A 13,802-nucleotide genomic window follows, 5' to 3' on the forward strand; every position below is an offset into this window, starting at 1 on the left:
GATTTCTGGGAGCTAGGGGTCAAGTACCCCGCATACAACTTTCTCCATCGCTGAATACATTCCAGAGCCCATAATTCTCACACTGTTTGAAAATCCCCCAAATCCACACAGCGTTTTTCAGTCTCGGCCATCACCCCCAGAGCTCAGCACTATTCTCACGAACTTCGCAAATGCAGGACATACCCTCCTCCTGTACTTGCCGACCTCCAGGGCGCACTGCAGCAACAGGGATCACAACGAGGACGATGAGGATCTCTCCAAGGGGACTTAGCTGCTGGACATAGCAAAGAAAACATGCAGCTTCCTGGTGGCTTTCATGGAGTAGCTGCAGAAGGTGGAGCACTGCTTCTGGGCCCAAGAAATGAGCACTGACTGGTGGATCCCATTGTAATGCAGGTGTGGGCTGGTGAGCAGGGGCTGCAGACCTTTCCGATGCGAAAGGCCACATTCCTGGATCTGTGCGCCAAGCTTGCCCCAACCCCCCCAGCACAGGGACACCAGAATGAGAAACGTCTGGACGGGGAGAAGTGAGTGGTGATCATGCTGGAAACTTGTGACATTAGATTGCTACTGGTCGGTGGGAAATTATTTTGGAGTTGGGAAATTCCAAAGTGGGGCCATTGTCATGCAAGTGTGCAGTGCCATGAATTGTCTCCTACTATGCAGAACGATGACTCTCGGCAACATGCCAGAAATAGTGGCTGGATTTGTGGCAATGGGGTTCCTGACCGGTGGTGGGGCAACAGATGGAACAAACATCCCTATTTTGGCATTAGCCCACCTGGTACCGCAAGAGAAAGGGCAACTTCTCCATGGTTATGCAAGCACGGGCGGATCGCTGGGGACGCTTTGCTGCTCTCGGTGTGGGCTGGTCAGGGAATGTGCATGACGCTCCCACCTCGAAGATTATACCAGAGCCCCCGGCAGCTCAGCCATGCCCTAATGATGCCAGTGCAGCTCTGTCTCGGGTCTCACGGCTCCGTGCGGCGCAGCGTCCTGCGACCCCCGGCGGGAGGCAGCAGGGGCAGAAAGAGGCGGCGAGAGAGGCATTATATCAAAAAGGGGTTCCTGGCCGGCAGTGCCCCCCATCCACATCCCACTGGCCTGGAGCATCGGTACTGAGGGGAGGGGGGCGGTGGGGAGCAGGAACCTGCCAGGGGATGCACAGTGGGGAGCCCCGCTGGGACCCACAACTGGTGCCAGGGGTTGTGTTCTGCAGGGGGGTGGGGCCCCCCTCCCTGCCAGGTACCAGCTGCTGCTGGCAGTGCCCATCCCCCGTACTTCGCTCCACAGAGGAAGGGGAGCTGAGCCCCACCAAGCCCAGGAGAGGGAGCTCCCCCTCCATGGTTAGCAGAGCTGCTCCCTTTCCCCATCGCCCCTGGAAGGAGCGTCTGTTTCCGTCCGTCAGCCCCGCAGAGCCCAGCGAGCAGGGTTGAGCGTCTCCTTTCTCCAGGAGGGGAAGCTGAGCAGTGTCAGCCCCAGAGAGCTGTGGCACTGGGACAAGAGCGGCTCTTCACACCTCTCTGCTGACTGCAGCGGGCAAGGTCTGCCCCCTGCGACAGGGTCAGAGCGTGATCAATGCAGGTGCTCAGCTGCCAAGCCTCTGGCAGGGCCTGTGCCCCCTTCTCCCTGCGCTGCACGTGGCCATGGCAGAGGATGGGGAGGGGTCATTCTGAAGAGGCCACAGCCCCCTTTCCCCTGCTCATCTGTTCTCAGCCAGGCTGGGCTCCACGACTTCCGCTGTAGGCCCAGCCAGCTGCCGGGAATCCCGCAAGGGAGAGGCCCCGAGGGCTCCGTCCCTGCAAGCAGCACCCCGGCCCTGGTCCCTTGCAGCCTGGGGAGCTTGCCTGCTCCGTAAGGGTGGGAGCTGACAAGGGCCCGCTGCAGAAAGGCCCCTGGCTTCTGTTTATTGCTGAACAAAGAAGGCAGCAAGACCAGCTTGTATGAAACCTGATTATTCAAATTTATTAACATCAAGAATTATGCAATGATGCTGTAGATTTGTTTTTTTATTAACAAATAGAAAACAGACTGTATACACCAGTGACCCCTACGGCACTATGCACCCACACGGTAAAAATGAACGTGTCCTCCAAGATCCCCACCCTGGGTTGCTGATTTCACCATCGCTCAGATTCTTAGCATTCAGAATACATTTGATAATACAATTAGCTACCCTTCCACCACCTTTATTGAGAACTCTGTGCACTCGAGAGAGGGCGGCTCTCCCCATCTTTAGTGCAAGCGTGACAGAATAAGGAGTAGTAAGATATAGTACCATTAAATTAAGTCCAGTAGACTTGCCACATTGGTTCATTAGAACGTCCTGAAGTAGCAGAAAGTACAATATTCTAGTGACTTTAAACATTTGCAGGATAGCAGAAATTATAGATACACCCAACCTCCGAAAACGTCCCCCCTCCCCCGCTGCCCCTTCCCTGAAGTACCCCATTTTCCAAAAATAGCCCATGCAGCCCCCTTGCGGGAGCGGCTAGAATTGTGCTCCTTCCCTGGGGAAGTGCGGCGATGCATTCATTGGTGAGAGTTCCCTGCACACGCACAACTGCAGCACGAGACGCGTTGCGCGGCCGGCTTCTGCTGCGGCCCCGCCCCCTCCCCAGTGAGACACCCCCCAGCCAGGAGTCCGGGATGTCGGGTCTCTCACAACCGCAGCAGTGCCGACAAGTCACGTCAGGTTGGGATCGGCCAACACACATGGGCACTGAACGGGTTAATGCGCACTTTAATAGGACTGACCAGTTTCGAGCTTGTGCTGGAGTCGTCTCTCCCGCGACCCAAAGTCCCTTCCCCCCCACAGGAAATAAGGGGAAAACAGATACAAAAAGACTCAGTAGCTTAGCTCCAGTTCGGTGAAGTTTTCTAGTCTACAGAGGATGAAAAGCAGCCTATGGGGAATGGAGAGGGTCTGGAACTGTGAGCCAGTTACTGCTGGGGGTCTCCAAGGGGGCTGCACTAAAATGGGCAGCACCAAAGGCAGGGGCGGATCCGAACACGGGAGAAGGGAAGAAAGAAAAGCCAAAGGAAAGGAACCCCCAGAAGGCCTGACGGACCCAGCCCTGCCCAGCCAGATGGTCAGACTAGCAAACAAAGAGAAAGGGTTATAAAAACACGAGTAACTATTTTACAGATAAAAAAAGATCCCGTTCCATCCACCTAAAGCCTGGCTGTGAAATGCAGTCGCGCAAGGGGGGTGAGAGGGAGACGAGTGAGCAGAAATTGGACGGGACACTGGAAATGCTGTTGGAGTCGGACGCCCGTGCTCAGCGGGGGGCGATGCTCCCGAATGCAGGGGTCAGATTTGGTTGGTCGTGAGAGGACTGCTGCCTTGGCAGCAGCAGGATCTGTACAGGACTGAAGAATGGCAGCTGTGGCTCAGAAGGACCCTCTCGGCTCCCAGACATTCCCACTGCGACGGGGGAAGCACTAGTTACGTTGCATAGTGGTCAAAGCTGCCGAGATACTCCAGCGCTGCTCGATAGCACAGCTGGTACTGGTCCTGCGAGGAGAGAGGGCAGCGTGTGAAGGGAGGTGCCCTGTGCGGAAGGCGGGGCGCTGCGCGGCACAGGGGACTCACCACCGGGACAGCTCGAGCAAATAGAAGGTGCCGTCCCCAGCCCCGGTCTCTGCACACGGGCAAGCTCTAGGAGGCAGGGCGGCCCAGTGGTTAGAGCACTACCCTGGGACGCGGGAGACCTGCTCTGCCCCAGACGCCCTGTGCCATCTTGGCCCCTGCGTCTCTCTGGCCCCGTCGCCCTCTGCGCAGTAAGAACAGCCTGCAAGGCGGGGGCCAGGTGGGGCCCTTGGATGGGGTCTGGGGTGCTGCCCGAAGCAGTTTTGCCCAGCCCAGCTCAGGCTGGTATGTTAGCATGGAGGCTGCACTTCACCCAAGCCCCAGGGAGAGTGGCATGCGCTGGGCTGTCCTGCAGGATCTGGCTGGGAGCCATCCCTCCCTGGGTGGGTTGAAGGGTCAGAGGTTAAAGTGCCCCCCGGGGCCCTGGCCACCCTGCTTGACACAGTCGGGGCCTGCTGCTGGTTCCCTGCTCTGGTTGTCCCTAGAGCAGTGCCAGGCCTGGTCCTGGAGAGGGGCTCTCCATGCAGCTGGCAGCCCTCCTGCCGCAGACAGGCCCTTCCCAGCTCAGAGCGAGATCTCCAAGCACAGCCAGGGTCACGACAGGCCGGTGGCTCAGAACTAACCCCAGTGAGGCTGCTGCCTCCCTGTCCAGGCCCAAGCAGCAAGACGCCAGACATTAACCAGTGGCCTGGCCGGGGCCTGCAGAGCTGGACAGACACACCTGTGCCTGCAAACCCGCCTGGCTGCTCTGGGTGGGGGCAGGTTGGGGGTAGAGTGTGGGGCACAGCATAGAGCAGAGAGCGGGATTCCAGTTCCCACCCCCCGCCCCAGCCCAGCCCGGCCCAAGAACCCTCCTCCCACCAGGGCTGTGACCTATGCGCAGACGGGGCTTCCTGATCCAGCCTGGAGCCCAGGGCTGGCCAGAGACTGGGACCTGCTGCCAGATTCAGCTCTGTTGAAACGAGACCCTTCCAAACAGGCGTAGGGCAGCGCCGGGCCCCTGGCTGTCTCCCTTTTCCGGGCACACCCCAGCAAGGGCTGGAGGGGAGCCAGCTCCCATCCTGGGGGAGCTCCTGCCCTCAGTCAGCGGACACCTACCTCTGTCTGCACCATGGCTGGTCGCTGCGTTCGCAAGGTCTTCACCGTCTGGAACATGTCAACCACCCCTTCATAGCGCATGCGCTCCAGGACTATGCTGAGTGTGATGAACACTCCCGTGCGCCCGACCCCGGCACTGTGCAGCACAAGGAGCAGAGGGACTGTCAGCAGAGATCCCCGGCCCCAGGGACACAGGTCCCCAGGATGGCGGCTTTGGGGCCCCACCCCCCCGCAGCCCTGCCCTGTCACTGAGCCACCTGGGCCCCCGGGGCCCATTCTGCCCAGTGCAGGACATGTTGGATGGGAAGGGGCTTGCAGAGACTCTCGGGGGCCTCTGCTTCCTGTTGCCCGGCCCTGTGGGCACCACCCGGCCTCCCTGCAGCTCCCCGTGTGCCTTCCCCAGCATACTGGATCTGCTGGAGGTGCTGAGCCTGCAGAGCCATGGGGCCTGCTGGGGGTCCAGGCTCCACGCCGTGGCCTGTGTGGCAGCCTGCAGTTCCCCCTGCCGTTCCCAGCTCTGCCCCACGGAGGGCGCCAGGGAGCGCGGCTGAGCAGGACCCCTCATGGCTCTGTGGAGGACAGCGTCTCAGGGGAATGCTCTGCTCTCCAGGAATCCTCCGGCACCTGCCCGGCCAGCGCTCACCTGCAGTGCACCGTGATGGGCCCGTCCTGGCCAAACTGCTCCTTGGTTTTGTGCACCTGCCCTATGAAGTCAATGAAGCCCTCACCGGTCTTCGGCACTCCCTGCTCGGGCCAGTCTGTGAACTGGAACTGGCGGATGGTCCGTGATTGCCCATCCTGCAGGGAAGGAGGCATCTGTCTAGGCCCTGCTCACGTGCCAGCCCACAGAGCCCCAGGGGTGGGTTCCCGGGCCGGGTACTGGCTGTGTCTCACAGGGGCCGGACTCCGCAGAGCCCCAGGGGTGGGCTCCTGGGCCGGGGACTGGCTGTGCCTCGCAGGGGCCGGGCTCCGCAGAACCCCAGGGGTGGGCTCCTGGGCCGGGGACTGGCTGTGCCTCGCAGGGGCTGGGCTCCGCAGAGCCCCAGGGGTGGGTTCCTGGGCCGGGGACTGGCTGTGCCTCGCAGGGGCCGGGCTCTGCAGAGCCCCAGGGGTGGGTTCCTGGGCCGGGGACTGGCTGTGCCTCGCAGGGGCCGGGCTCTGCAGAGCCCCAGAGGTGGGTTCCTGGGCCGGGGACTGGCTGTGCCTCGCAGGGGCCGGGCTCTGCAGAGCCCCAGAGGTGGGCTCCTGGGCCGGGGACTGGCTGTGCCTCGCAGGGGCCGGGCTCTGCAGAGCCCCAGAGGTGGGTTCCTGGGCCGGGGACTGGCTGTGCCTCGCAGGGGCCGGGCTCTGCAGAGCCCCAGAGGTGGGCTCCTGGGCCGGGGACTGGCTGTGCCTCGCAGGGGCCGGGCTCCGCAGAACCCCAGGGGTGGGCTCCTGGGCCGGGGACTGGCTGTGCCTCGCAGGGGCTGGGCTCCGCAGAGCCCCAGGGGTGGGTTCCTGGGCCGGGGACTGGGCTCTGAAGACCTGGAGAGGCGACCTGGGCAGGTTTCGTTCCCCTCTCCTGCTCTGGGCCTGACTCTCCTCTCGCACTGGGTGCGCCTGACTGACGCCAATGTAACCGAGCGCTGCCCAGTGGGCACACCAGGGCGAAGGGGGCACGGCAGGTCTCCACTGGCTCTGCCCGGCCATGCCTGACTCAGGAAGGTGCAGCCCCAGCCCAGGAGCCCGGCAGCCTCTGTCACGGCTGGGGTGCTGGGATGGGGCTAGGCCAGCACAGACACGCAGCCAGGCCGTCGGCTCCTGCCCCGAGAGACGAGGACTGCTCCAGGAGTGACAGCCTGCTGGGCCCTCGAGGGGATCCCGGCCCCGACGAGTGGCTCCCACGGGAGGGACACGCGCGAGAGCACCGCCGGCCCCGCTCACCCTGGCATCAGTGACCTTGAACTCGCGGAGGATGTACTGGGGCATGCTGTACTCTGCCATGGGGTCCACCACGAAGTACTGGTAGCGGGCAGAGCGCTCCGCTGGCCAGTACTGGTGGCACTTTTCCTGCAACAAGAGGAGACGCGTGAGCAGCAAAGCCGGGTCCTCGCCCAGGGGGTCTGCGTAGCCCCAGCCCTGCCCCTCCCCATCCCCCGCACCAGACGCTCTCCAGGGCAGGGTCCCCCCCGGTCACCGCCCGTTATGGGGGCCTGGAATTGGGCCAAGCTCCCAAGACCAGTGAGGGCAGCTGGCCTGGCTAGGGGCTGGGCCATCACCCTGTGCAGTGGGGCGTGTACCCGGGATGCCATTGCTAACCCGCTGTCTGCCACCCCCGTGCAGCCTCGGCCAGCCGGCTCCACCTGGGACAGCCCTGGCCCTGAAGCAGCCGCGGCCAGCCAGGGCTGGGAGCCTTCGCTGACGTAGGGTTGCAGCAGCAGCCGGGGACAGAGAACCATGTCCCCATAGGGTATCTCCACCCCTCGGTCAGCAACCCAACGGATTGCTCCCAAGCTGCTGGGCCCAGGCTAGCCTTGCCCTCCGGGACCCTAGCGCGGAGCCAGCCAGGCTGGGACACTCTGCTGATGTGTGCACAGGCCCCACAGAAACAGCTCAGGGGACAGGGGAAGGAAAGAGCCAGCAGCAGCAGGAAACGGCCCAGGTCATTGGCAGCATGGCTCTTCCATGGGCCTTCCCCAGGCCCCCCTTCCCCGGCCCACCCCGCAGCCCTGGTCTGCCCCCCAAGCCTCACCCCCCCGCCCTTACGTACCCGGCCCATTTCGCGCAGCTTGGTCAGCATCACCACGATGGTGGAGTTATGCTCCCACAGCATGCGCCAGAAATCCTCCGTGGTCTCCGCCAGGGGCCCCTGCGTAGCAATGTAGGCTTTCTGCTGCCTGCAGCACAAATAAGCCACCCTCAGAACAGCCGGCGAGGGGTCCCCAGGCAGCCCACACCCACCCGGGGGGCTCAGGCATCCGTCCCGCATGGGGCAGAGTGCTGGGCCCTGAGCATTCACCGAGCTGGGCACGGGGCTCTGCGGCAGCTGGGAGGAGGGACTGGCAGCCGGATCAGTGACCAGTGTGGGGGGCAAGAGGGCCGGTGGGAGGGTGTCCCCGTGGGCAGTGCCCACGGGGGGTGGAGGGAGCCGGATGCAGCTCTGTGTGCTGGACTCTCTGGGGGTTGGGGAGGGAGAGGAGTCCCTGAGCCACCAAGAACCTGTTGTTCCCTCGACAACCACCCTTAGCACACTGCTCCTCAGCTGCACAAAGCCCTACCCCAGCATCCCCGGGGCATCGCACGGCCACGCCTGGGCTCGGCTGCTGATTCTGCCACCAACAGCATTGGCATCCAGCCCTCCTAGCTCTGCAGCTGGGCACTGGCCCCCGAGATGCCTCTTGATCACCCCAGACGTCGCCACAAGGGAAGCAGCGGGGCAGGCCCAGGCGCTGCTCTCTGGTGGCATTACACGGGCGAGCTGTTGTGCCAGGATAACCCCAGTGCCCCGCGCTCAGTGAGTGCAGGGGAAATCCACAGCAATCAGCAAGACCGAGGAGACTCCTGAGCCCTGGGCGTTGGTAACAAGGAGCGGTTCATGTTTCCACCACTAAGGGGCACTGGAGATCTCAGAATAGGGGCCTGTGGCACTTCCCATCATCAAATCTCTCTACCATTTAATCTCTCCACTGGGGCTACAAACCAGTGACCGTTCGGCTGCTGCTTCTGGCGGGTTTATACGACACCAGAAACATGGAGAGTAAGGGGGCAGGAAGAAACAGAGGAGCTAATAAAGACGCAGCTTTCGCGATGCCTGCAGGAGCTGGGGCCTCTTGATCTTGTTAGATCCACCTCGGAATGATCGCTCCGTTCCGAGGAATGGGCAGGAGAGAACAGAGCCCTTCAGGGAGGCGACAGGTCGGCCCTGAAATGGTGCCATCTGCTGTCCTGGCACTCGTACCTCCATGCAACAAACAGCCTCGCTCGCTGGGGGGGGCGGGGCACCGCACACCGAGCCTGGCGCTGGAAGGCAGCCCGGGGCAGAGCCCTCCCCAGGCGCCCACCCCACAAGCGGCCTGGTTTGCAGCTGGCGTTTGCACTGGTTCCAGGGCATGAGAGAGGGAGGCGGCCAGCTCTGCCCACTGCCACCTGGCTCCATGCAGCTCTAAGTGGCCTGTCCTCTCCCTCAGAGCACTCCAGGACTGACTGTATTCACTGCCCTGGGCCCAGGCTGTTCTCGGGCCAGCAGCCAGCCAAGAGGCTGCAGTGCTGGGAGCACGCTGACCCCGCCTGCCCATTCCCTGAGAGCAGTGTCTGGGCCGGGCTGGGGGGACCCCCCGGTCCCTGGCATCCTACGTGGCAGGGTTTCACTCATTCCCACTCCTGCAGTCCGTGGCTCGGGTGTCGAGCAGCCGGGACCCAAGGCAGGAACCTGCTGGCCCAGTTCCTGGTGGGTAAGTGGCTCGTTAGTTTGTGCTGAATGCCAAGGGAAAGGGTTGGGGGAGGTTTTGTGCCTGGGCCGGTGGCTGGGTGAGGCTGCTGCTCGGTGCAGCTGGCACAGCCGCTGCCCTGCCTTGCCCTCACCGGTGCCCAGGAGCCGGGAAGACGCTGTATGGAACCACGGGAACGTGTCACACAGGACACCGATTGCCTGCTCATGCTATGTACAGAGCGTCCCCAAGAGCTGGCTGCTGCGAGGCTCTCACTGGTGCCTGGCTCCAGCCCTGCCTGTCCCGAGCTTTCGTCCGAGTCCTCCCACAGCTCCGCTGGCAGACCGGCCGCTGCTGACTGCCAAGCGGCCCCTTCTTGAAGAGGCTGCTCTGGCTACTGCCGAGCTTAAACTGGGCTTCCTGGGAGGCCAGATACCGAGCAGGGGCTCTCAGCAGAGGGGCCCATGCTGAGCTTTTATAGAGGGTGGGAACAGTTACCCCAGGAAGTGCCTGTCAGCACGGGGCAAAGAGTGCACACGTTGGGAGCTAGAAAGGGGGGCGCTCTGGCTAACGCTTGTTTGTCATGCGGTACCTGACCCCAGCCAGGATCCCGATGCAATGAAGAGAAACAGGATCAGACTCAAATCCAACCCACTCCATTCCCATCCAGCACCAGGAGGCAACGTCTGGCAGACAGGAGAGCCCATCGCCCACAATGGGCAGTCCCAGCTGCTCCTAGGCAGGAGGGGATGGGCCCATGCGTCCTGGTGACTCTTACCTGTAGCCATCTATGAAGCTGGCGTTGATGTAATCGGAGCCCTCGACCCCACGGATGGGCTGCAGGCAGACTCTGGTCAGCTCGTACGGCATGATGTTCACCAGGCGGTTCTTAAATTTGTTGCATGGAAGGTTGGCACTGATGAACCGCGAGGTATGTGCTTTGGAATTGGCCAAGAGCTGGAAGGAGAGGAGGAGGGTCAGGAGTATGCAGGAGCCTGGGGGTTTAGTCACGCCTGCATGAGCAGCTCCATGTACAGAGCAGCCAGGGGGTGGGGGATGGAGAGAATCCTAGAACATCAGGGTTGGAAGGGACCTCAGGAGGTCATCTAGTGCCACCCCCTGCTCAAAGCAGGACCAATCCCCAATTAAATCATCCCAGCCAGGGCTTTGTCAAGCCGGGCCTTAAAAACCTCTAAGGAAGGAGATTCCACCACCTCCCTAGGTAACCCATTCCAGTGCTTCCCCACCCTCCTAGTGAAATAGTATTTCCTAATACCCAACCTAAACCTCTCCCACTGCAACGTGAGACCATTGCTCCTTGTTCTGTCATCTGCTACCACTGAGAACAGCCGAGCTCCATCCTCTTTGGAACCCCCTTTAGGTAGTTGAAGGCTGCTATCAAATCCCCCCTCACTCTTCTCTTCTGAGGACTAAATAGCCCCAGTTCCCTCAGCCTCTCCTCATAAGTCATGTGCCCCAGCCCCCTAATCATTTTCGTTGCCCTCTGCTGGACTCTTTCCAATTTGTTCACATCCTTGTAGTGTGGGGCCCAAAACTGGACTCAATACTCCAGATGTGGCCTCACCAGTGCAGAACAGAGGGAAGTAATCACTTCCCTCGATCTGCTGGCAATGCTCCTGCTAATGCAGCCCAATATGCCGTTGGCCTTCTTGGCAATGAGGGCACACTGCTGACTCATATCCAGCTTCTTATCCACTGTAATCCCCAGGTCCTTTTCTGCAGAACTGCTGCTTAGCCAGTCGGTCCCCAGCCTGTAGCGGTGCATGGGATTCTTCTGTCCTAAGTGCAGGACCCTGCACTTGTCCTTGTTCAACCTCATCAGATTTCTTTTGGCCCAATCCTCTGATTTGTCTAGGTCCCTCTGTATCCTATCCCTACCCTCCAGCGTATCTACCACTCCTCCCAGCTTAGTGTCATCCGCGAACTTGCTGAGGGTGCAATCCACACCATCCTCCAGACCATTAATGCAAACGTTGAACACAGTCCCACACACGCAGAGCAGCTGGGCCGGGGGGTGGCACATAGCTGCCATCTAAAGGCTTTCGCTGCCTGTGCCCTGGCACCGGGAACTGGGACATTGGTTCTAAAAAGCAACCCCTCCCAATTCCCAGCCCGTGGCCGGTCCTGCCCTCAGATGCTGTCCCCCGAGAGGGGGATCCCTGGGGCTGGCTGCCCTCCCTGGAGACAGGGAACGTTTCCGTTCAAGAACCGAGTGCTGCCCTGCAGCATGGGCTAAGCTGGCCCTACTCGTTCCCCGTGTCTAATGCCCAGCTCCAGCCCATTGGAGCACCAGAGGCTATTGCTGAGCCATGTGAAACGCTGGCTGCAGAGAATGCTCCTCCGGACCGCGCTAGCTGCTCTGTGCAGACTGCCAAGCACCCCGCCTCCACAGCGCCTGCTTCCCTCGAGCTCGGGGCTTTGCCTTGTACTCAGCCCAAGGCGGCTGCAGACGAGAGCCCAGCGGAGCTGTTACTCTGCACCCACAATACCTGACGTGGGTGCACTGTTCCTTGCACTGGGGGAGGAGGGATCTTCCTTGGTGGTTAATGGCCTTGCCTGTCCTCCGCCCACTCACCCCCTCCCTGTTCTCACGTTCACACCCTGGGAGCATGACGATGGAATGTAAAATCGGTGACATTTTCAGGTCACGTCTTGGGGCTGCCTTCACACCCAGCAGTGGCTGTGGTCAGTGCGGTACCTGGGTTTACAGGCAAGGACCACAAACCACTCTCTCTCTGGCCCCGGTAACTAATGGTGCAGGGGCTAGCAAGGGGGACCTGGGAGTAACACAGTCCCCCCACCCATGCTGATGAACCCTTTCTTGCACCCACATGGACACAGGAAGGGTGTCGACGAGACCACCCTTAGCAGGCAGCTCTCTCCTGGTGCTGCCCTAAGGCTTCCTTCCAAAGGGAGTCCGATTTTGGGCCACCTTTCTTAGAAGAGCTCCTCTGTTCAGAAACCAGTTTGTGTGGGTCCCTGAGTGCTCTCTTCGGCAGGGCTCACTGTGCACAAATACGGGGCATCTGGCCGCAGCACTGGTTGTCTACACTGTGAGCGGAGGTGTGACCCCCAGCTGGAAGAGCTGCATCAGTCAGCGCACGAAACCAACAAAGCCTCGGGCAGACTAGCCCGCCTGAGACCCTAGGCAGTCCTCAGGGCAGCTAGCCCCTCCCGCAGCTCTCCCCCCCACGGCTACACTGTCGTTTTAATGCCCTAGCTCCATAGCAGTGCAAGTACATCCCCTGGGGCAGGGAGTCACCCCCGTGCCAGTGTAGACGCACCCGTGAACAGGGATGGAGGGTTAAAATCTCTCTCAGATACAGAATCCTCCCAGAAGGGAGAGGTTTTCTAAAGAGCCTCACTTCACAATCCGGAGCGAGGGAATCTCCTTCTAAACATGTGAGACCTGGCAGATGTGCAAATACCCCCTCTTTTCCTCCCCACATGCCTAAGCCCTGAACGGATGGACTTAGTTGGACAGAAACCCCTGCTTATTGGCTCAGTGGAGACTGAGCTAATGCCCAAGGCGTCGTCAGTTGCTTTGGTGACCGCAGGATGAAGCTGCTTTGCCTTTCCCTGTGTTCACAGAAGTCAATGTCTGGCCTCTCCAGCCCTGTCTGCACTTGGAGGAGATTCCCAGGGCGAAGCAGAACTCCAGCAGCTCGTTTCACAGCCTGCATGGTCTGCTGCTTCCCTGCATGAGCTGTATTCCCCTGCATGCGTCTGCTGGACTAATGCCCATCATAGGAGTACATGGGCACTTATCAGAGCTGGTTTCCATCACCACGGCTGTAGTAAATATCTGTGCTAGGCTGTCACACACACACACACATACTCAGCAGCAGATGGGCTGTTTTTAAAAACCCTACTCCTGTGTTCTTTCGGATGCTGCTGTCACCACGGCCTGACGCCCTAACTGGAGGTTAAATGATAACCGAGCTCAGCAGCACGAAGGCGGGACTATAAACATCTCAGATAGTTACACTGGAGCTGTTTCCAGACAAGTTGTTCACAGTCACACCAATTATCCTGAACACACAATCTCCATCTGGTTTCAGATGCAGCTCCAGCCGCACTGTGAACCAAGAGCAGAATGTGCTGCTGAGACTCTCGCATCTGCCTTCTAGACCCTCCCTGCCAAGCCAGGGAGGACGTGTGGGCAGCCCCAAACACCACAATTCAAATGGATTTTAACAGCTTCTACCTGGTTTGGAAATGAACAAAAGAACCATTATACCCAGCACAATCAGATTCCCTCCCTCCATGCCCAGAGCTAGCTGCTGGCTGCTCTCGGGGGTGCGGGACAGACGGACAGCCTGGCACCAACAGGGCCCAAGCCAGGGGATTTCGGGGGGGGGCATGGATGCTTGCTCGCTTACCTTGAATTCCAGCTCCATTGCAGTGACGCTCTCGCCCAGGGGCACCTGGCTCAGCTTCTGGAGGTGAGCAAAGAGGTTGCGTGCGGGTACCTCGGTGTTGCCGCAGGTGGCTGCCTCCAGCAAGGCCTCGTGGATGAAGATGTATTGGTCCTCGGTCTGCACCATGTAGTTACGCTGAGATCTCATGCACGTCACGTGGCCATAGATGTCGACCGTCTTCTCATGCTTCATCCTCTCCAGCATGGCATCGATGACAATGAAGCAGCCCGTCCTGCCCACGCCAGCGCTGCAGGAGCACCGCAC

General features: G+C 60.7%; 1 protein-coding gene across 8 annotated transcripts in view; it reads right to left on the bottom strand.

Annotated features, from left to right (window-relative positions):
- Positions 1–1,939: 1,939 nt before the first annotated feature.
- PTPRF (protein tyrosine phosphatase receptor type F) overlaps positions 1,940–13,802 on the bottom strand; it is a 622,833-nt gene continuing 610,970 nt past the window's right edge. For all 8 annotated transcript variants that reach the window (XM_084635810.1, XM_084635808.1, XM_084635807.1 and 5 more), the window contains 7 exons: positions 13,500–13,785; positions 9,875–10,053; positions 7,440–7,566; positions 6,614–6,739; positions 5,334–5,488; positions 4,691–4,826; positions 1,940–3,517 (listed from right to left, as the gene is read on the bottom strand). In XM_084635810.1, coding sequence (XP_084491936.1) covers positions 3,449–3,517; positions 4,691–4,826; positions 5,334–5,488; positions 6,614–6,739; positions 7,440–7,566; positions 9,875–10,053; positions 13,500–13,785 — 1,078 coding nt within the window. In that variant the 3' untranslated portion in view covers positions 1,940–3,448. The remainder of the gene's footprint in view (positions 3,518–4,690; positions 4,827–5,333; positions 5,489–6,613; positions 6,740–7,439; positions 7,567–9,874; positions 10,054–13,499; positions 13,786–13,802) is intronic.

The sequence above is a fragment of the Lepidochelys olivacea genome, assembly GCF_965140295.1.
Source record: "Lepidochelys olivacea isolate rLepOli2 genome assembly, chromosome: 8".
Lineage (NCBI taxonomy): Eukaryota > Metazoa > Chordata > Testudines > Cheloniidae > Lepidochelys > Lepidochelys olivacea.